The following is a 24,050-nucleotide window of genomic DNA, read 5'->3' as shown; positions in this document are numbered from 1 at the left end:
CAGTTGACATGGGAGGACCAGCAGGCTCTCTGGTGGCACGGGAGGACCAGCAGGCTCTCTGGTGGCACGGGAGGACCAGCAGGCTCTCTGGTGGCACGGGAGGACCAGCAGGCTCTCTGGTGGCACGGGAGGACCAGCAGGCTCTCTGGTGGCACGGGAGGACCAGCAGGCTCTCTGGTGGCACGGGAGGACCAGCAGGCTTTCCAGTTGACATGGGAGGACCAGCAGGCTTTCCAGTTGACATGGGAGGACCAGCAGGCTCTCTGGTGGCACGGGAGGACCAGCAGGCTCTCTGGTGGCACGGGAGGACCAGCAGGCTCTCTGGTGGCACGGGAGGACCAGCAGGCTCTCTGGTGGCACGGGAGGACCAGCAGGCTCTCTGGTGGCACGGGAGGACCAGCAGGCTTTCCAGTTGACATGGGAGGACCAGCAGGCTCTCTGGTGGCACGGGAGGACCAGCAGGCTCTCTGGTGGCACGGGAGGACCAGCAGGCTCTCTGGTGGCACGGGAGGACCAGCAGGCTCTCTGGTGGCACGGGAGGACCAGCAGGCTTTCCAGTTGACATGGGAGGACCAGCAGGCTCTCTGGTGGCACGGGAGGACCAGCAGGCTCTCTGGTGGCACGGGAGGACCAGCAGGCTCTCTGGTGGCACGGGAGGACCAGCAGGCTCTCTGGTGGCACGGGAGGACCAGCAGGCTCTCTGGTGGCACGGGAGGACCAGCAGGCTCTCTGGTGGCACGGGAGGACCAGCAGGCTTTCCAGTTGACATGGGAGGACCAGCAGGCTTTCCAGTTGACATGGGAGGACCAGCAGGCTCTCTGGTGGCACGGGAGGACCAGCAGGCTCTCTGGTGGCACGGGAGGACCAGCAGGCTCTCTGGTGACATGGGAGGACCAGCAGGCTCTCTGGTGGCACGGGAGGACCAGCAGGCTCTCTGGTGGCACGGGAGGACCAGCAGGCTCTCTGGTGGCACGGGAGGACCAGCAGGCTCTCTGGTGGCACGGGAGGACCAGCAGGCTCTCTGGTGGCACGGGAGGACCAGCAGGCTCTCTGGTGGCACGGGAGGACCAGCAGGCTCTCTGGTGGCACGGGAGGACCAGCAGGCTCTCTGGTGGCACGGGAGGACCAGCAGGCTTTCCAGTTGACATGGGAGGACCAGCAGGCTCTCTGGTGGCACGGGAGGACCAGCAGGCTCTCTGGTGGCACGGGAGGACCAGCAGGCTCTCTGGTGGCACGGGAGGACCAGCAGGCTCTCTGGTGGCACGGGAGGACCAGCAGGCTCTCTGGTGGCACGGGAGGACCAGCAGGCTCTCTGGTGGCACGGGAGGACCAGCAGGCTTTCCAGTTGACATGGGAGGACCAGCAGGCTTTCCAGTTGACATGGGAGGACCAGCAGGCTTTCCAGTTGACATGGGAGGACCAGCAGGCTCTCTGGTGGCACGGGAGGACCAGCAGGCTTTCCAGTTGACATGGGAGGACCAGCAGGCTCTCTGGTGGCACGGGAGGACCAGCAGGCTCTCTGGTGGCACGGGAGGACCAGCAGGCTCTCTGGTGGCACGGGAGGACCAGCAGGCTCTCTGGTGGCACGGGAGGACCAGCAGGCTCTCTGGTGGCACGGGAGGACCAGCAGGCTTTCCAGTTGACATGGGAGGACCAGCAGGCTCTCTGGTGGCACGGGAGGACCAGCAGGCTTTCCAGTTGACATGGGAGGACCAGCAGGCTCTCTGGTGGCACGGGAGGACCAGCAGGCTCTCTGGTGGCACGGGAGGACCAGCAGGCTCTCTGGTGGCACGGGAGGACCAGCAGGCTTTCCAGTTGACATGGGAGGACCAGCAGGCTTTCCAGTTGACATGGGAGGACCAGCAGGCTTTCCAGTTGACATGGGAGGACCAGCAGGCTTTCCAGTTGACATGGGAGGACCAGCAGGCTTTCCAGTTGACATGGGAGGACCAGCAGGCTCTCTGGTGGCACGGGAGGACCAGCAGGCTCTCTGGTGGCACGGGAGGACCAGCAGGCTCTCTGGTGGCACGGGAGGACCAGCAGGCTCTCTGGTGGCACGGGAGGACCAGCAGGCTCTCTGGTGGCACGGGAGGACCAGCAGGCTCTCTGGTGGCACGGGAGGACCAGCAGGCTCTCTGGTGGCACGGGAGGACCAGCAGGCTCTCTGGTGGCACGGGAGGACCAGCAGGCTCTCTGGTGGCACGGGAGGACCAGCAGGCTCTCTGGTGGCACGGGAGGACCAGCAGGCTTTCCAGTTGACATGGGAGGACCAGCAGGCTTTCCAGTTGACATGGGAGGACCAGCAGGCTTTCCAGTTGACATGGGAGGACCAGCAGGCTTTCCAGTTGACATGGGAGGACCAGCAGGCTCTCTGGTGGCACGGGAGGACCAGCAGGCTTTCCAGTTGACATGGGAGGACCAGCAGGCTCTCTGGTGGCACGGGAGGACCAGCAGGCTCTCTGGTGGCACGGGAGGACCAGCAGGCTCTCTGGTGGCACGGGAGGACCAGCAGGCTTTCCAGTTGACATGGGAGGACCAGCAGGCTTTCCAGTTGACATGGGAGGACCAGCAGGCTTTCCAGTTGACATGGGAGGACCAGCAGGCTTTCCAGTTGACATGGGAGGACCAGCAGGCTTTCCAGTTGACATGGGAGGACCAGCAGGCTCTCTGGTGGCACGGGAGGACCAGCAGGCTCTCTGGTGGCACGGGAGGACCAGCAGGCTCTCTGGTGGCACGGGAGGACCAGCAGGCTCTCTGGTGGCACGGGAGGACCAGCAGGCTCTCTGGTGGCACGGGAGGACCAGCAGGCTTTCCAGTTGACATGGGAGGACCAGCAGGCTTTCCAGTTGACATGGGAGGACCAGCAGGCTTTCCAGTTGACATGGGAGGACCAGCAGGCTTTCCAGTTGACATGGGAGGACCAGCAGGCTCTCTGGTGGCACGGGAGGACCAGCAGGCTTTCCAGTTGACATGGGAGGACCAGCAGGCTCTCTGGTGGCACGGGAGGACCAGCAGGCTCTCTGGTGGCACGGGAGGACCAGCAGGCTTTCCAGTTGACATGGGAGGACCAGCAGGCTCTCTGGTGGCACGGGAGGACCAGCAGGCTTTCCAGTTGACATGGGAGGACCAGCAGGCTTTCCAGTTGACATGGGAGGACCAGCAGGCTCTCTGGTGGCACGGGAGGACCAGCAGGCTCTCTGGTGGCACGGGAGGACCAGCAGGCTCTCTGGTGGCACGGGAGGACCAGCAGGCTCTCTGGTGGCACGGGAGGACCAGCAGGCTCTCTGGTGGCACGGGAGGACCAGCAGGCTCTCTGGTGGCACGGGAGGACCAGCAGGCTCTCTGGTGGCACGGGAGGACCAGCAGGCTCTCTGGTGGCACGGGAGGACCAGCAGGCTCTCTGGTGGCACGGGAGGACCAGCAGGCTCTCTGGTGGCACGGGAGGACCAGCAGGCTCTCTGGTGGCACGGGAGGACCAGCAGGCTCTCTGGTGGCACGGGAGGACCAGCAGGCTCTCTGGTGGCACGGGAGGACCAGCAGGCTCTCTGGTGGCACGGGAGGACCAGCAGGCTCTCTGGTGGCACGGGAGGACCAGCAGGCTCTCTGGTGGCACGGGAGGACCAGCAGGCTCTCTGGTGGCACGGGAGGACCAGCAGGCTCTCTGGTGGCACGGGAGGACCAGCAGGCTCTCTGGTGGCACGGGAGGACCAGCAGGCTTTCCAGTTGACATGGGAGGACCAGCAGGCTCTCTGGTGGCACGGGAGGACCAGCAGGCTCCCTAGTGGCACGGGAGAACCAGCAGGCTCTCTAGTGGCACGGTAGGACCAGCAGGCTCTCTAGTGGCACGGGAGGACCAGCAGGCTCTCTGGTGGCACGGGAGGACCAGCAGGCTTTCCAGTTGACACGGGAGGACCAGCAGGCTCTCTAGTGGCACGGGAGGACCAGCAGGCTCCCTAGTGGCACGGGAGGACCAGCAGGCTCTCTAGTGGCACGGGAGGACCAGCAGGCTCCCTAGTGGCACGGGAGGACCAGCAGGCTCTCTAGTGGCACGGTAGGACCAGCAGGCTCTCTAGTGGCACGGGAGGACCAGCAGGCTCCCTAGTGGCACGGGAGGACCAGCAGGCTCCCTAGTGGCACGGGAGGACCAGCAGGCTCTCCAGTGGCACGGGAGGACCAGCAGGCTCTCCAGTGGCACGGGACCTTCCCACAGTAGACGGACTGCAACTCTCTCCAGCTGACTTGTTCATCCTGGGATACGTTCGCCAGGGAACATAGATATGATGCCCTACCTGTCAAGTTGAGTGAGTGTATTTCTGAGTGTGGGGCGAGACCGTTAATCCTGTATGGAGGGAGGAAGGAGTCTTGTTAAGTTGAGGCAAGAAAGTATCACTTAGTAGAGAGGCAGAGAGTATTGGTATGAGGCGAGGGCTTGTAGCACGGGGTGGAACAAGGGAGCATACTGCATGATGGAAGGAAGAGAGTATTTTGGGGAAGAAGGAGGAGCTACACTTGATCACAGGAGGAAGAGCAGTAGTGGGTGGAAGGAGGGAAGTAACTGAACGGAGGAAGAAGAGTGTCGCTAAGTGGAGTGAGGGGGGCATAGGGTGAAGGAACATTACTAGATGGAGGTAGGGGAAGTATTTCTGGATTGGAGAAGGGTGTAAGTTGCTGAGTGAAGGCGGAGAATTCATGCGTAGGAGGGAGCGAATTTCGCCATGAGTATTTGGGTGGGTGGGAAAGTGGATGGAGTATTACTGGGCGGAGAAATGATCACTTAGTGTCATGAGTATGACGGTGAGGTAGAGTAATGGATGGAAGAAGAATGATACTAGTTGAAGAGCGAGTCACGTCAGTTGTCAGTGGATGGAAGAACAAGTTTCGCTGGAAGAAACCAGTATGAAGGTGGGTATACTGCTGGCGCGAGGGAGAGTGATGAAGGACAGTCTTATCTGGTCCAGAGAACAACCTGACTTGGTCGTTTGGGGAACTTCAGCCTGTGCATCATCTTTACTGGGAAATACGAGGAAGCCTCGTGAGGGAGAGAGAGAGAGGAAGTTGATATTGTTGTTCGTTGGGAAAATTAGGGGAGAGAGGGTTGAGAGTACTGTTTTGCGAGAGTGACCAGAGGGTAGAGAAACTTGAGAACCTTAGATGGGGAAAGGAGATTATGAAGGTCGGAAACTACCTTACCCTAAACTTTTGATGGAAAGTTTTGGTTGGTCAGATTCCTGTATGTGCGAGGATAGGTTAGAGAAAGGAGAAGAGAGGCTCGGATCAGAGAAGAAGGGGATCAAATGGGGAGGCTCCAGTGCATGAAGAGGAAGATATTCTGTCGTGCAAGGGAAAAGGTGAGTAGAGTTTAGAGACTCCTGATTCATTCATGGAAGGGGGACGGGTGCATAAGCTTGTTCAAGGGGAGGTAGTGAGACTGGTGGACAGGCTCTCGATCAAAGGTAGGAGGGGAGAAGAGTAAGTAGGCTCCTGTCTTCATGAAGGACAGCAGGAAGGTTTCGTTTTTTTCCGGTGCTACAGTGATGACAGCAACAGATGCTCCAGCATGGGGGAAAGATAAGCGAGGGCTCATGTGAAGGGGCGAGGAAAAAAAGGTGAGTGGGTCGTCTGAAGAGGGAAATGGAAGGGGGGATGCGTGACGTTATTCTAAAGGAAGGATAAAGCGTTGGTGTTGAGGGCAAGGCAAGAATAGGAGGAGGCATCACGTGTCAAAGAGCACACACGTTGGTGGGTCCAGGCCTCCTAAGGTGCTGGTGGTGGCGTCTGCCTCTTGTCTTAGAGAAGCAGATGTCATCCCTGGTGTGAATGTGAGGTGTCTCAGACCTGTTGAGGCTCTGCTGGTGCGCGCTGCGCCGCGCCATATAGCCATCCGGCCTCCGACGCGCGAAGACGGAGGTCGATGTGAGAAAAGCGTCTGCTTGGTCCCTCGTTGCTTGTCCTCCGTTGAACCCTCTTACTTTGGGTGAAACTACACCACATGGATGTTTGATTCGCTTGTTGACGTTTACTTTGATTTTCAATGATGTAGACGGAATACACGAGATTAGATTGATTGTTGCCTTTAAGCTGAGCTTGACACTGTCGTCTATCTCGTAATGGGAGAAAAAAAGAGATTAAAAGTTGGCTCGGATGATTATTTATGAATATCCTTATTGGCTACGATCATGACGTTTGGTGTCTTATGTCATCACTAACTCGTGTTTGATATTCCCAGTATTTGCACGAATATCTCAACGAAAGGCAAGGAAGTATCGGGTGATGATGAAGTTGGGAGGGCGCTCGGGCTTGAAGAGAATACTGCCACTGCTTAATGTTAGGGCTTCCCAGCCACACTGGGCCCTAACGACACACACACACACACACACACACACACACACACACACACACACACACACACACACATACACACACACCGCCCTGGGCACAGGTGTTGAAAGCATTACCGCCACTGGTTTTAGTCCTATTGTTGCCATATGAGGGAAGTGACGCTTGAGAAGAGTATTATGGTGGTCGCTCCACCGCTGTGGTAGCGTTAAGAACAGAGGACTGGGCCTTTGAGGGAATATCCTCACCTGGACCTCTTCTCTGTTCCTTCTTTTGGAAAAAAAAAAAAAAAAAAAAAAAAAAAAAAAAAAAAAACGAGAGGGGAGGATTTCCAGCCCCCCGCTCCCTTCCCTTTTAGTCGCCTTCTACAACACGCAGGGAATACGTGGGAAGCATTCTTTCTCCCCTATCCCCAGGGATAATATATATATATATATATATATATATATATAGAAGTGTGTCTCGTAGAGAGAGTTTCGGGAGGAAAAAAGGTATTTCTTTTTCAATGGAATTTAGTTGTATTTGTGAAGCTCGAACTAACTCGGACGCCGTGGGCAAGTTTTAATGGTTGCACGGTGAATCGGAAATGGAGTTTATCAGTAAATATTAGCTTTTATGCTCCGAAACTTTTCAGATACCCCCTACTACAGCAAGAGGCCAGCAGTCTGCACCAAGATAAGCTTCCTGTAGGTTCGGTAAGCCTATATAGATTATTGTGGAAACTGCAGCTTATTGCGAAGGTAATTACGTTGGTTATGCAAGGATAATTATCGTTGAGATACGTCATTAAAGTTCGTAGTTCTTCAGGGAAAGTTTTACACGTTTCGTCTGTAGCAATTCTTTACTCCCCCCTGGTGCATCTCTTGACGTCTTCCTGTACTTCTCACATAGAAGAAATTGGCTCAAAACATTATTGTGAGGAAGCTGGAGGTGTGGTGGGGGGAAGGAATGGGAGAGAGGAGGATGTTGGGTGGATCGCGCTAATGGATTACCTTCCCCGTCCGTGGTTGCCGACCTCAGCCATCTCTCGTAATGACCCAGGTCATCCCCGCGGGTTTTGTGTTGTAGCACTTACGTCGAGGTGGTATTTTGGGAGCGCGCGGAGGTGGAGCTGGTGTGGGTGCAATGGCGGCGGCGGGTGTGCGGGTATGGGAAGGTGGTGCGTCTGTTGAGGTGGCGTAGGGGCGGAGGTGATGTGTGGATCCGGAAACGATGCGGGTGTGGGGGATGGTGTGGCAGGGAGGCAGTGGGTGTGTGGATGTGGTGGGGATGTTTATGGGCCGGTGGTTTGGGCCGCACGAACCTAATTATATACTGAGATTATCTGTGTCGATCCTACAGTAATTAACTGTTCGTATGGAAGGGACAAAACTAATTAAAGGTTGCTAACTACCTAACCTTAGGCAAGATTAGATGAATCTCTTCCGCCCGCTGCTCTTATGCAAGGACCAAAAGTAGATTAATCTCATCCGCTGTTCAGTTTTTATCTTAGGTCCAGAACCAGATTAAACTTAGCGACCTCCTCTTCTTGTGTTCCCGGGGGGGGGGGGGGGGGGGGAGGGGGCGGTTAATGTATCGTGCTCATCCGCCTTTTATTCATATATAAAGGGAAACTGAAATGATGTCATTTGCATACAGATCTCTTATATAAGACTCAGCGCTGGATTGATTTTTTTTTTCCCTAACTTGATGGTAAAGGGTTGAAACTAGATTAATATTTCGACTTGTGCCAACACTTCATCCTCCAGATGTACGCATGCAGAAATAAGGCACGTGTTATCATCCACTCCCTGCTCTTGTGTAAGATTAATCACACCTGCCGTCTGCTGTTATGTGAGGATTAGAATTAGATTAATAACTCCGGCCTGACCTTCCTTCCTGTGTAAGGTTAATCGTACAGCCTTAGTGTTCTTACGTAAGGGTTGAACCCCATTTAACCTAAGCCACCTGTTGCCGATGATGTTCGGGACACAACCAAATTAAATCCGCGTGACTCATTGTTACGTAAAGGAGGAACACTTGCTTGATCCAGTCTTTCCGTTGCTCCGTTGTGAGCAACAAAACAAATTAGATTTTTGCCGTAAGTTTGACTGTGTAACACGTACGGTTAATCGTCATTTTTTTTTTTTTCTTAACTCGAAAGATTTTTATTATTTTCCCTAAACATATTAGGTTTGATGGTGAAGTAAAAGACACTAATCTAGCGTGCTGGCGGCTCGTAAACATCCCGAGCGTGGTGAGAATGGCTTGATCTCTGTGTTGTGGGTCTGGGCTGATTGTACACAACCGAGAGAAGAGGTATACAGATTTTCGCTCGGGTTGGAGAGAGGATTTTTTTTTTTATCTTAGGTCTGCATGGAGTGAATTTGGTGTAGTTGGTGTGTGTGTGTGTGTGTGTGTGTGTGTGTGTGTGTGTGTGTGTGTGTGTGTATGTGTGTTTGGGAGGGGGGTCCTTTCCATGTGTTATGGACGAGCGTTTAGAGTAATTGATAAGCATGATGTGATGAGTTTTGAGATCCAGGTCTTTCTTTGTGTTTCTAATGGCGAGTCTTTCTTGCTACTGACGCATTATGTGTTGTGACGCGGTGGAGGTGCCTGTCTTACGCCCGTAGCGTGAGGTGCACTTCAACTCCTCCTTAATGTGTCGTCTCGTGAACCCCCGAAGATTACTGTTGAATTGTAGGTCAGAAGGCCTGAAACTCAAGATCACTGGTGCATTGGGTTGATTTGGAAGGGTGATGCCGTCGTCGCGCAGTAGTTCAGCCAGGTGAATTTCACAACACCCTCCCCCAGCATAAGGGAGTTCACCATTCATTTTGGAGGCCAGAGGTGTAGGTCGCTGCGTAGGTCGCTGCCTCAGTTGTATCCATCATTACGTCCTCGCGCAATACCTTCAAGTTCTGTTGGGATGGGTCATATTAAGCCACAGCGTATGCGTTTCCGGAGTCAGGGCAGGGAAGGTATTTTTTTTTCTATCATATATTTGATTTCAGGAGGTGAAAGGTCTAGGTCACAAGTACCATACTTTGGAATGGGTTAGTTTGTTCCCATTACCTGCCGATCGGATGGACGCGTTGGGATGGAGAACTAGTACACGTGTTGCCCTTGGCACCGTCTGCGATACAGCCTCTAGTAGCGACCTCTGCCTCTACTGCCTCAATTCATCACCCATGACACCACCTCCGTCATGACCTGTGCTCCCACTCTGTACCGCCATCACCCCCACGGACTGTCCAAGAAGCTGGGCAGGAGGGCGGTAAAAGGATTTTTATTACGGTCCCTCGGAACGAAGTTTTGAAATGGCCGGTAGTAATCAGCTCTCCCGTCCGTGTGTGTCCGTTTACAATTAAGTTACGGCAGCTGGGGGTGGGGTTGGGTGTGTGTGTGTGTGTGTGTGTGTGTGTGTGTGTGTGTGTGTGTGTGTGTGTGTGTGTGTGTGGGGGGGGGGGGGGTGGACACCTGCAGAGTCTGGTATTGGGTTTTACTAGAAAACTTGGTATGATGATACACATCGGAGGAAAGCAAGAAGAGGACTGGATTTTGAGAGTCGAAGGGCCGAAAAGGTCGTGAGCCACTACTCCACTGGAGTTTACATTATGAATGATAACGTTTTTCTGGGAAATCATCCCACGGCATCGTTGAACACTGTATAAGAGTGTTTTCTTTAGAACGAAAGAGAACCCCCAGCCGATGTTTCATCTGAGAAGGTCAAAGGTCAGGGTCGCTTGTTTTAAGTATAGAAAGAACAGAAAATCGCTCGTGGCTATCCATCACTGAAATTTCTAACTAATGGCTGTTGTGAGTGTCATTTTTACGCTAACGAGATTATGGGTGTTTAGTTAATGGCTGATTGATTTATGGGTGTTTTGTCATTGTTCCATTTAGGTGGTGGGCGATGGCTGTGTTTTTTTTTAATCAGGTTTTCTTTTTTTTTCTCTCTCTCTCTCTCTCTCTCTCTCGAACATCAGGCAATCTCTGGGTCAAGTTTTAATGATTGCAACTTTGCTCGTGGTATATTTGTAAAAATCTGAGGGCGGAATCTGTACATGATTCTCCCATGATTTGATGATGTTAAATAGTTCTTGGAAGACCAGGTCGTGGACTTTGGAGTCCAGATAACTAAGGCCGGTGCGTGACTTAAAGATATTGGGGGTGGGTTGTGTCTGTCTGTTTCAGTGACTGAACGTATATCCTTCAGTATCAGTACTGTTAACGAGAGAGAGAGAGAGAGAGAGAGAGAGAGAGAGAGAGAGAGAGAGAGAGAGAGAGAGAGAGAGAGAGTAGCAGGAAGTGGATGCATTTCTTCGAAGCGAGATCTGTGACAAGATTGCACTCTCACCTCGTCGTCAGCTGATGATGATATAGCCTCACAGCTGGTTGAGTCCAGCAACTCATATATGTATATAAACCGTCTTGCGGACGGACTCTTTTATTTTGTACCAAAGAGATCGAATGGACCCAAGAAGAGGTAAGGCATGTCTCCAGGCAGCAATGGGTCATCGTTTGATGGGAGTGCACAGGTCGGTGCCCTCTGGTCGCACACACACACACACACACACACACACACACACACACACACACACACACACACACACACACACAGAGGCTTCTGTGCAGAGATCCAGCGTCAGGTTGGGAGGTGACCTCATCGCTCTGCCTCGCCTGACTCTGGTGATCACCAAGATTCTCACGCTAATTGAATATGGAAATTTGATTATCCCTGGAGCTGATCACACCAAAATTCACCAGCTGATTACAGCTGGGATGTTAATGAGTCGAACCCTCTCGAGCTTTCGAAATTTGGCATTTGTTACCCTCAGTGTCTCTTCTTTTCTTTTTTTTTATCGCCTGTTCATCTGCTTCTCAGAGTGTGGAATGTGGTGGTGTTCTGTTCGTGCCGAATTACAGTATAAGGATCGAAATATATACTGGACCGGGGAAGTGTATTGAGGAACTCCATTGTTGTTGTTACCTTTGCCATGAAAAAGCAAGTTATGTGTGTGTGTGTGTGTGTGTGTGTGTGTGTGTGTGTGTGTGTTACAAGACACTGTGACTGCCTTACTATTTCGCTGCGAATGAGAATGTCATGAAATCGTGAGAGCACAAGATGTTTCCCATCAACTTCATTGTGTCATTTATTGTTAGGACAGGAAACATTAAGATGGTTTTCGATTGGTAGACAAACGTTTGTAAGGGTCTCAAGCTCTAAAAGATGAGGGGGTAGAGACACACCTCATGTCACTGTGGTCCTTTTAGCATTCGTGTTTCTGATAGTTAAATGTGGTTGGTCTTCACCATAGACTTTACAGCGTCGTGGAATCAGGACGTGTGTTTGCGAGCCCACGGGTATTCCTCATTCATTCTGACGTAAAACTGCTGAAATTTTCCTCTTTATATAAGTCGAATACCTTTACCGAATTCCATTTCGGGACGTATTGTTCCCCCGTCCGCAATCCGTACCACAACGATATTGAATGGACGTTCAACTTTTTGGATATTGGTGACAACGTATTGTATTGCTCTTGGTTTTATTACCGTTATGTGCTTCCTCTCCCTCTCAATTTTTTTTCTTTTTTTAGGGGGATTTTCTTTTGTTGAGTGGCGGCGTTTACGTCAAACCTTCATCAAACCGCAAATAGTAAACAAAGCGGATCTCTCTCTCTCTCTCTCTCTCTCTCTCTCTCTCTCTCTCTCTCTCTCTCTCTCTCTCTCTCTCTTCTTTCTCTCTCGTGCGCGCATTCCATCTCTTTGCTCTTGGAGGTTGCTGTATCCGCAAGAAGATAATGGAGAAGGATGCGATGCATTTTGTGTTTTCCGCGAGACTTGCCTCCCCCGCCACGTTGACCAGCGTTTTGCTTTTGCCTCTCCGGCTGGTTATTTGCTCTGTGTGTGTGTGTGTGTGTGTGTGCATATATATATATATATATATATATATATATATATATATATATATATATATATATATATATATATATATGAGTTCAGAGCCTGTAAATATTTATATAACAGTTTGGAGCCTTTATTCATAAAGGAAATTTTTTTGTTCATTGCAGTGCTGATTTGTTCATTGCAGTGCTGATTTGTTCATTGCAGTGCTGATTTCTTGAAAATGAGCTTTTTTTTATTTAATTTTTGAAAGGTAAACAGAAAAAGTTGATTATTATTTGCTCTTATTAGAGCAGTAAACATTGTGGTGTAGAAAGCGGAGCAGTAAACATTGTGGTATAGAAAGTGACAGATTTCGTGTAGTGGTTCCCATATAAGGAAAAAATATATATATATATATCTATATATAATTAAGAATCTTGTGAAAAACGACGGTGTGCGAGGAATACGTGTGACGTAGATCACTAGTGTATTGTGGCGGATGTGTTGCGCGTAGGGGGGAGTGGAAGATGTGACGCAGACCTGGGAGTGTCGTGCATGGAGGTGTGGAGAGACGCTACCGTGCGCGGGGTCCGCACCCTCCCACCCCAGACCTCACCCACCACCCACCTCTCCTCCTCCTCATCCAACGCCTTCCCAGCGTCCTCCAACGCCTTCTCCTCGTCTTCGTCGCCGTCATCGTCGGCGTCGTCTTCCCCGTCGCCGCCCGCAGGTGTGACGGTGGCGGGTGGCCACATGAGGGGGTCGTGCATGGGTTCCCTCGGGAGGGGCGTCCCAGGCTCGGCCCACCTCCCGACGCAGATTCCAGGTATGCTTTACCCGGAGGCCCGCCTCTTGCATACCTGGAGCGAGCCGTGTGTGCCTTGCAGTACACACCTGCAGACCAGAGACCACTACAACCCCAAGAACTGCGAGGCGGCGCGACAGGAACCGCTCCGTCGAACGATAAGCACTGCCCTGGGTTCGTGTGCCCAGCCCGCCTCACACGACGATGGAGACGACGAAAAGACTCAGGAGAATAACAACTATTCCAGTGGCGTCGTCAACATGGCAGGCAAGGAAGAGGAACTAGGGCGTGTAGGTTGGTTCGGTGGGGGGTTGGAGAGGAGTCTGGATCACCCAACCTCAGGATCCACCGTCAATGGGCTTCCATCCGCCGCCTACCATCACACCTACCGTGCCATCGAGGAGAGCGTCAGGCGCCACAAAGTCCAGAATGGAAAGCTGCCCTCGGTTAGCGGGGCAGAGAACGGACTTGCGGCTCCCAGGTTCAACAACAACAGGATCCAAAACGCGGCACAGGTGTTGGTGGGAGCAGGGCGGGGCACGGCGTCCCTGCCGCTGGACTTGGGCATCGGTGCGGGCGGCATTCGCCAACCCACCCGCGCCCGCTCCCGCCCCTCGGGCAACCACATCTCCATCAGGCCTAAAGTAGCCTTCCCCCCCTCCACTGGCCGAGACCCCGATAGTTCCGATGAAGGGCACGTGGAGGGCCCTGGAGGGCTCTCCGGCCGCGTCAAGAATCTCTGCGGCTCCTTCAACCTTGCTGGGGACACCATGGAGGGCATCATACAGTGTCTAGTCTTCCTCAAGGCCTTTAGTGTACGTATACCGTCCCTTGATCCATGTACTTTTGACTTGTCGTAACAGCCTCCCAGGTTCCTAGTGCTGTTGTGGCCATATGATGTGATTTCTCCTACACACGGATATAGCGACAAGATTATGTACATATTTTTTCCATGTAATTTTCGTTTTAGTTATCATTATTATTAATATTGGAATGGTATGTATGTATGTATGTAGTAATGTTTCCTTTCTCTAGGAATATTACAAAATGTAGGACAAATATTCAGTCACTTGTCAGCAACTAAGAAATGATAATGAAATAAAAGGATATTGAGGGGGACAGTATAATAAAGATGAGAGTAAGAAAAGGTAAGGAGAAAGAAGAGAGAGGCGTATTTGAAGATAGTTTAGCTTAAACGACAATAAGCCATACATATGAATGAGTTATGGTTGTAGTCTCCCTTCCCTGGGTATATTATGTATTAAACTAACCAGACTTTTTTCTTCTATTTCAGGTAAGTGTTCCCTTTACCGTGGGTAGAGGTTAACCCTGTGTGGCTGCGTCGATGTTCCCCCCCTTTGTTGCCACGTATGGTAAGTGACTGGCTCAAGTATGCGTCTTCGGCAGATTTGGATAGCATCGGTTTCCTCGACAGAGTCTGCTGGTAAGCATTAGAACCTCTTGTCAAGGATGTGGAGGAGGGATGTATTCAGCCAGCTGTTCATACCTCACGTAAGTCTGAAACTAGGATACTCTTGTCCGGTTTGGGTACTTCACCTAAAGAGGCAGAAAGAACTAATAAAGAAGGTCCAGAGGAGGGCAGCGAAGATGGTACCAGCATTAGGAGAACTGTGTTACATAGAAAAGGGTAGAAGCCTTAGACTTGGCCCGTCATGGAGAAGAGAGTGGTGACGGGTGACCTGATCACATCCTGCGTCTAAGTTATCCTTAACACGTGAGGGATTTTTCGCTTGGTAGTTGTAGCTTGACACAGATGACCTTGATGACCCAACAGTTAGTAGGTCTAAAGATCAACCAAGCTTAGGCTGGTGTGTAGTGTGTGAGTACACATAGGGGTAAAGATGTGATATATATATATATATTTTCTTTTTTTCTTTTAAACCATTCGCCATTTCCCGCGTTAGCGAGGTAGCGTTAAGAACAGAGGACTGGGCCTTTTTTGGAATATCCTCACCTGGCCCCCTCTGTTCCTTCTTTTGGAAAATTAAAAAAAAAAGAAAAAAAAAGAGGGGAGGATTATATATATATATATATATATATATATATATATATATATATATATATATATATATATATATATATATATATATATAAAAGGTTAATAGACGGAGAGAAGCGAGTATAAAGATAAAACTCTTTCCCCCATAACACACCAATAGTAATCACACGGTAATGGCCCCACAGCCACTCCTAGTTGTTAATCCTTCACTCGGGACGGGTCGATAATTGGGTACCTGGCTTAGGCTGGAGTGGAGAGAGGAAGGGGGGGGGAGATGTTCGTGTGTGTGTGTGTGTGTGTGTGTGTGTGTGTGTGTGTGTGTAAAAGCCTGGTACATGTGTACAAGGTTAAGAAACGGGCAACACGAGCTCAGATTTCTTTCCACGTTACACACACACACACACACACACACACACACACACACACACACACACACACACACACACACACTTTTGAATGCATGTGTGCAATTGGGTCAGATTTTTACCCCATGTGTGCCAGACCAGCCAAAGATGTCGTGCTTACGTGGGTTTGTGGTCTGGTGCGGCCCCCATCAGCCAGACCGAGCAGAAGATCTGGTCGGCAGATTTGGCCTCAGACCGAGTTGTTGCGGGTAGAGGACCTCCAGAACCATCATAAGGTATACCTTATGGCAAGATGAGGTCCCTAGATCGGACTGTAGGGGTAGAAAACCTTCGGAACCATCGTAAAGTATGCATAAGGTATGCATCAAGTAAGGTAAGGGTCCCGAGACCGGGCTGTTGTGGGAGAAAACCTCCAAAAGCCACGATAAGGTAACTAAGTGTAAGGTATTCTCCATTTTACTGTTTTCTAAGAGATGATATACAAATGCGAGATTCTTGTAGGTAAATCCATTTGTGAAATGTTTTCTTCGTCTGAGGAATACTGGTAAAGAGATCTGTGCCTTATCGGTTTCTCATCAATTTTTGGCTCAAAGTAGGCAAGAAAAACTGAAAGGTTAGTAGGAAGTCTTGTTGATGACGAAGTTCGTTCTGAGACCTGATGAACATCTCGGTTGGCGCGGCTTCATCCTTCATTATCCTCAAGTTCTTAGAATCTTAGTTGCAAATCCAATTAGTCTCCAGGTGTGATGAGGGGTGGCAACATGTTGCAGTTGGCGTGGACGAAACAGGATGATGTACACTTTTGAGGTACAGTCGTGGACAGTAGTGATCTGTCCCACAGACTTGAACGAAGCTGTACCGGGGGCCTGTATCCCTGTATCTCCCTTTGCAGCGGTCACACTGGGCCGGGTGCAGCTTTGAACGGGTTTTGTCGCAAAATACTTAACCCCAAATGCTATGGCATTGGTCTTGCCTGTCCTCCAGTTCCTGATATACGCTTTTCTTACCACCACTCCTTCAGCAGTGGTCATGCCGTGCAGTTCCAGGAAGTAAACAGTTCTTACCACGTCTCCTTCAGCAGTGGTCATGCCGTGCAGTTCCAGGAAGTAAACAGTTCTTACCACGTCTCCTTCAGCAGTGGTCATGCCGTGCAGTTCCAGGAAGTAAACAGTTCTTACCACCTCTCCTTCAGCAGTGGTTATGCTGTGCAGTTCCGACCGTGCAATTTTGATATACCGCCTCTCCTGCAGCAGTGGTCATGCCGTGCAGTTCCTGGTGTACAGTTTTAATACCGCCGCCCCCTGGCTGCGGTAGTGCCCACACACACACACACAGTTCCTGATGGACGCTTTGCTTACCGCCGCCCAGCAGCTGTGACGATGGAGTACAGTGCTTAGTGTACAACTGTTCCATAAGTGGCCGCGGAAGGAGGGCCGAACAATAAAAAGGCCACGCCGTAAACGGCTTGAAATATTCCACCGTCAGAGTTTGGCCTGAAAATGCCCAAAAATCACGAACGACAACGGCCGGTGGTCCCGTTAAAAAAAAAAAAAAAAGTCTACCAAAAAAAATAGCTGATAAAAATTATTTCCATTTTTTTTTTTTCTGAAGCTCTCGGTCAATTATTTAAACGAAAACGGCTCGGTGCGCATATAGTGGAATTCAAGGGATTGAACAATACGAGTTTACTTCTGATGATAACAAAATTAATCGTAGGTTATTGTTCATTATCGAAAGAATAATGTTGTATGACAGGGATTTGTATATATCAAATCTAATTGTCGTCATCTCTGGGAGATTAGTATTTTTTTTATCTTTTTTTTTCATCGAAATGTCGGGCGGGTGTGTCCTTTTGTGTTGACAACAATAAATTCTTGGCCCGGGAATTTCCCTTAGGAGCCTGCCCATTGTTGCCAGAAGCCGCCAGTAAACGCAGGATTCCCGGGAGATTTGACGTGACTTGTTCAGGCCCTTGAGAGAAAGAAGGCGTCCATTATGCTGTGTGGTGGTGGTGGTGGTTGGGGCTTGTCACCTGAAGCGGTGGATGGTTCATTGTCACCTGAAGCGATGGATGGTTCATTGTCACCTCAAGCGGTGGATGGTTCATTGTCACCTGAAGCGGTGGATGGTTCATTGTCACCTGAAGCGGTGGATGGTTCATTGTCACCTGAAGCGGTGGATGGTTCATTGTCACCTGAAGCGGTGGATGGTTCATTGCACGCGGAACACTGGGTTGACTGTTTGTATCGCTGGTAACGCACAGCTTCCTTTACGTCAGGCACTGTCGGAGAGGTTCGTCCTAGTGCTTGCATGTAGTTATCTCTCAAACTCCGGTTTCGTATATCGTATCTCAGGTCGTGTCTGGTAGTGGTCTTGTGTACTCAGCTGGTCGATGGTTTGTACCAAAAAAAGTAGTATTGTGGATTCGAGAGCCTGAATGATTGATTACTTCATTGTACGAGAGAGTGTAGACTTGCCTGAAAAAGTGGGTCGGTTGATTGTTTTTGATACACAGGCGGGGTCGGTGTATAAATATATAACATTGTTTGGTCTATATCTTTTTTTTTTTTTTCCTTCAAGTGTACCGCAGCAGCTAAGTTTGTTATGTTTGGAGTAATGGATTAATTGTATTGCGGTTTTGTGAACCTTAAAAATGGAGAAGGCAGAATGACCATGGCACTCCTCAGATCACATGTCATCCCCGAACTAAAATAATCGTGCGCTGACCACCATCACCCTTTAATACGGGGGCGAAATTGTGTGTTAGGTAATGTGGAAAGATAATTCACAGGCCGGAGTGACCTCAGTCAGAAATCATGATAGCTGCTGCCCCGGAGCACAGATGGGAGAGATATGTTCCATACCTCACCTCGTAACATCACGGAAGCCGTGGTTCCCTCTACAGCCTCGGAAATATCGCCCCCGTGGGCATGAATGGCTTGAAAGCATATACGAAATTTCCACCACTGTAATGATCGCTGGTATCGGTAAGAGGCAGGACAGTGATCCCTCGGGGCCTCGGAACTTCACAGCCCGCTGCCTGCAGGTATGAGAAACAATGCGGACCCCTGAGTGACCTCGTGCAACTCACGGAACAAACAAGTATGTGTATAGTATATATATATACTGGCCCAGTCTGGACGTGGGTAGTACGTTAGTCCCCGAGGGCCGTGGCCTCAGTACACCTAACCGTGTGCAGGGGAAACACTACACCTTGGTACCAGCTTGGGAGGTTGACGCGGCTCCAAAAGAAAAAAGAATGGATGGGAAACTGATGGTGTGTGTTCGACACGATGGCTGCTTTGTAGGGACCATACGTCCATGTACTGTGTGTGTGTGTGTGTGAGGTATAGCGGGGAAGGAGGTGAGTGACATCAGAATGATGTGGTCTGTTTATGGCATCGGAAGCAGCTATACACTCGCATGTTTTCTATGGAAGAATGTAGGAAAGTACAAGAAGCATTACGTTAGCTTACATATAGTACCAACCCGCCTGAATATCATGCAGTAGGACGATTGCGAAGTAGCATTAGCGCGATACTGATGTTACATTATAATTAGAAATCTTGAATCTGTCTTTATGATTACGTAGACGACAAGAATGTCGTCTCGGTTATAGAGTTGCCTGTGTCGACAAGACCAAAGGCAGCAGAACTACGGGTCGTTCGCCTTGACGATATTACATGCAAATTGCACTTGAATTGTAATGATAATTGCCCGAATGCAATTTATTCCAAGAACTAGTTTCAATAGAAGTGTCACTGGGATGGTAATTTACCTACGGCGTTTGCATACCAAATATACACGTTGGGTGATAATGGTTTAAACGTCACCATGAATTATAACCGACGTGAATTTACGACCTCTGACTGGGAGTAATTACCTCAGAAGACCGTTGTTCTATAGGGATGAATTGCCCGCCTCTCGGTCCTCGTAAACTTGTAAAAGACATTAATTAGATTTTGCACCGAAATTTACAGCATGGTTGTGGAAGCTGTAAGTGAAGGGAAGTTTGTTGTTATATGTTCCAAATCCTCGCCGGGGTTATTGTTAAACGTTTGGTGTTTATAGTTATCTTGGGCGGGTTTACGCAAGATAGATGAGTCCCCCTGAGCTGTAAAGAGGGCCCCCCACACCCCCCCCCTGTTTGATATATCACCCATTATTTATTTATTCTTTTTTTGGGGGAGCCTTCCGGATGAAGCGACTCGAAAGGTTGGATCTTGGGTGTGCTGCACCGTATCTTTACCTGTGGTGCATTTATCCTTGGGCGAGGGAGGTGTGTGTGCCTGCAGCTGCTCACAAGTCTTCCTGCCGGTGAGCCAATCACTGTAAAGGAAACCAAGTTGTAGTTTGATGAAGAAGAACTTGCTGGTGCTTGAGGTCTCGTGGGAAACTTATTTTAGTCCCGTCGAGGGGAGGAAGTGAACTGAATTCTAAGGCAAACACTCCCCTTAGTGGGTGTAAATAATATAGTTTTGAACTACTACAGCGTCAGAATTAAACCATTCATGAGGTATAGTTTGGAATTAGCCTGTGGGTGACTCATGGGTCTCCACCCTATCACACGGATTGTAGAATTAAGTCGCCTCCTTAGACTGTTAAATCTCACAGCTTGGAGACCGTGAATTAGGTGTTGAAAGATTGGTCAGGTAAAATAATGAAGGAACTTAACTAGTTCCCTTTACAGCGGCCCAAGACGGAGTTTGTTTTTGTTATTGTTATTTACCGAGAGCGGGAGGTTTACAGTTTTCAGCTGGCGGCTTGTTTATCATAAGTTCCGCTCACGGTGGCTAGGTTTCAAAAGTTGTGAAAATCAGAACCACTGATACGATGAAAGTTATTTATAAGAGTTGCCTGGGTACGTTTTTGTGGACTTAGTTCCCAACGGCTTGGTTGATTTCATGGCCAGAAAAAAAAAAGGTTAGGACTGTTATGTTTTCTATTTCATTTGGGGAACCGACCTGACCCAGGTAAGGTACCTCCGTATTGAAGTGCCTTCCCCACTGTGCATCTAAGTTAAGGTATAAACGAAGTAATTGTTTATACTCTATAGTTATTTCATTATAAATTCAAGCTACCGGTTCACAAACGAACTTACTCATGGTTAATGTTGCGTGAGCGTTAACATATCAGAATGCATGTGATTGTGGACACGTATGCGTTGATGTGGTCAAGTAACCAAGCGACTGCCGAACAAACTTACTCTCCGTAAAACCACAGGTCACTTCAGGACTCTTGTTGGTTGGACCAGAACATGCTGGGCACGAGCAGTGTTCATTGCATCCGTAAATCATACTGTTAGGAAGGGGTTTGTACCTAACCGTAAAGTACGGGCGGTTGGATGACACCAACGTGGTGAAGGTAGTTCATCTTCATCAAGTCAGTTTGGTTGTAAGGTGTGTTTATTAATGAATTGGGTTAGTTGCTGCGACGCTTCTGTTCGACGCTCGGTAGAAGGAAGGGAGGGAGGGATCGGGGTCTATACTGGGTCGTTAGTGGAGGACCTTGTGGCTCTGGCCGGTATGTCCGCCTCCAGCCCGAGTGGCTCTTAGATCTGGACCTCTCCATCGCTCCCGCTCTCCCTCGTCTATATGCCATCTCAGCGCTTGGTGGAACCTGCGGGACCTGGTGACTTACTCCTCTTGTGATGTTGTTATGTCTCCGATCCTGTGGTCAGTCGACGAAGCTCACTTGCTTCAGACTTGCCTTTGCCCATCTACCGTATCCTCCACTCCTCCCTCATGACTGCACCATACCAGGTCCTCGTTATTGTCTCTCGTGACTCACCACCTGAATCTCCTTCATCCTCTCTAGTCTCATAGTTTTGCAAAGTTGCAGATTAACTCCCGTACATTCGTTTACCTCTGTGTTTATCCCTCTGCCTTGGCCTGAATCCTTTGTAACGCTGCTGTGTAGTTAGGCTCAGGTATTAACATATGCGTTGTATACTTAGAAAGAGGAAGCCTTTGAGTCAGATCTCCCATCATTACGTATGTATAAAAGGGAATGTAATTCCCTGAAGTTCCCTCGAAATGTTTATATTTTTATATTTTGAAAATCTGTGATTTATTTGAAAAAAAAAAAAAGAGGCTCTCTCATTTTACGTGTCATATCATCTTCGACAGATCTTCCATTAGCTGTTACAAAGTTTGTATGAAGCATTTTCCTTCGATGTCGTGCGATAACAGGTTAGTCGTACGTGAGCAAAGTCAGTATGATTTCACGGTATGATTATTGTTGATCTGTGCCAAGATGAACTTGGCCATTCCACAGCGAAGTATATGAACTTTGTTAAAAAGAAATGATGGTGAATTGAGATAGCTCGTCGGAGATGAAGAAAAATAGATTATTTGTTTTCCTTTCCCAGGGTCGAATGCTTCTGTCTTTGTTCCCAATCTTTTGAAACTGTCGACCCCACCACAGACTTACTGGACCTTCATCGACCCTCAGTCACACCACCACTTTAGGAACCACTGTTTTAGAGACCTTGGAAACTATGTGAGAATCGGGGACGGTGGTGCACCACTGTGTGACATCCCAGTCCCTTTTTTTCCTTCTCATGGAGCTAAAACTTCTAGTGTTTGAGCACTTTTTTCACGTCTCAGTGATGATATAGTTTCTCACTGAAGATGGGTTTGATTTCTTGGTTACCATTAGCTTTCTTCAACTCGTGTTGTCATCCTTCCTCTCCGTGCCCAGGTTCGCACCTTGCCTGATTCTTACTGACCTCGTCCTGCTCCTGTCTATCCTCACAAATCCTTCTCCTCTTCCCACTGGCTGGATGTTCCCGTATCCACCTACCGCAGCTAGGGTTTCGGTCCAGCCACTCCCACATCGAGTCCGTCCACCAGTGTTCTGATCTGCATTAAGAAAACTCACCCTGGGAAATTGGATCCCCTAACTCAGTTCCCGGGCAGGCGCTCAGTCCATTGATAAGTCCAGCAGTGCGGAATATTCTTGTGTGATAAGCTATCAGACCGAGATAGGCGGGTTGGGTTGTGTTAGTGGGGTTGTGGCTGCCTGGGAGAATGGCCTGCGAGGCTTGATAAGGGCGTCAGGAGCTGGATAAGGCCCCCTGCCCACCCCGGCACCTCTGGGTGGTGGGGCGGGGAGCCTCTCTGGCCTCCTGTTATGCTTGGCACGGGACGCATATCAGTCTCGTAGCTTATTAGAGGAGAGAGAGAGGGAGGCATCCTCTAACTGGACGCTGCAGGTATTCCCCTCATGCCTGAAGATGCTCAGCAGTTCATGATTAACATGTGTCTTCTTTAAGTCAGAGAACTATATATATATATATATATATATATATATATTTATATATTTATATATTTATATATTTATATATTTATATATTTATATATATATATATATATATATATATATATATATATATATATATATATATATATATATCGCTGATATTCATATTGTTTCTCTGAAAATGTTTTTGGTTACTTTTTCTGTGTTACTCGTGTCTGAAGAGCATTAAACTTTTAGAGTAATATGACACTAGTGAAATGAATCGAAGTCTTTTATTTGCTGTTCAGTATGAACCTCTTATATCTCATGACGAAAAGCCTGACTTGGTCAGTTGGGTCTTTGCGGCAACGCTGACTCGTAGCACATAACTTCCCCCTGTGTAATACCATCTCATGGGCTGCCAGCAGAGGCGTCGACAGCTGGGTTGTACGAGCGGGTGAGGGGTATTGCCTCTTCATGAGATTAATATGTGTTTGGCGTTGTTGATGAATCGCCTACCGGCGGACAGAGCTCCATATTGGATGTGGGTCGGAACCGTCGCTCAGCCGGCCCAGGGGAAATCACCAAAGATATTCACGTGACAGAAAACAGTGGCCGGGGTATATAGAGGGAGGGATGGCCTAGCTCTCTGGTAAGAGGGGCAGGGACGGGACGGCTTAGGTTTCTTGTAAGCGGGATGGCCTTGCCCACTGGTAAGAGGGACATGGATGGATTGCTCAGTGGTATGAGAGGTGGAATGGTATGACTGGTAAGAGGGCTGGAAAAGCCATGCTTAGTTAAGAGGCTGGGATGGCCCAAACAAGAGTGCTGGGATGGCGCAAGCCTCTGGTATGAGGGCTAGGATAGGACGATATATCAGGGGCGAAGTTGGCTTCGACCACCACTGACAACAGCATGTTGGCTTGAGGGTGTTGCTGATACGTGTGCACGTAGCAGTCAGTGTAGTACCGTTCCCTGATGTGCTTCGAGTACAGACACATGTGCTTGCCACGGGATCGCACCGTCGAAAATAGTGGAGTGGCTCGGGAGAGCTTGTTTTGCGTGAGAAATAAAGAAATACTGAATGATGATGGCATTAACTGTCATTGTAAATACAGCCTGCTGAGCCGGGAACTATGGATTAAACACGAGCGGTGCTAGACCATTTCCACACCGCTTGCTGCGTTGCCACGCCTGTGCAAGAGTAGAATGGAAGTAATTCCTATTGTGAACATAGTCTTTTTCGTGTTTACGCCTGTATCACGGATCACAGGTGCATGTCCCTATTGCGGAACAACGTCATTACTGACCCAGTAGGTTCAGCAGTCCGTCCAGTGTTAAGAGAATTAGCTTGGATCTCCATCCACAGTCGGCCATACCTTCTCCTGATGATATTGATGTCTGACACAGAAGT

The 24,050-nt window shown here is 49.6% G+C and overlaps 1 protein-coding gene across 3 annotated transcripts in view; it reads left to right on the top strand.

Annotated features, from left to right (window-relative positions):
* Positions 1-24,050, top strand: part of LOC139758115 (uncharacterized) — a 357,618-nt gene that overhangs the window by 113,484 nt on the left and 220,084 nt on the right. For 2 of the 3 annotated variants that reach the window (XM_071679217.1, XM_071679215.1), the window contains exon 2: positions 12,410-13,824. In XM_071679217.1, the coding sequence (XP_071535318.1) occupies positions 12,760-13,824 (1,065 nt within the window). In that variant the 5' untranslated portion in view covers positions 12,410-12,759. The remainder of the gene's footprint in view (positions 1-12,409; positions 13,825-24,050) is intronic. The other variant, XM_071679216.1, reaches the window with a different exon arrangement.

This window comes from Panulirus ornatus, chromosome 29 (genome assembly GCF_036320965.1).
Source record: "Panulirus ornatus isolate Po-2019 chromosome 29, ASM3632096v1, whole genome shotgun sequence".
In the NCBI taxonomy this organism is placed as follows: Eukaryota; Metazoa; Arthropoda; class Malacostraca; order Decapoda; family Palinuridae; genus Panulirus; species Panulirus ornatus.
The sequence above is the reverse complement of the archived record's forward strand: the minus strand, read 5'-3'. Positions and strand labels throughout refer to the sequence as shown.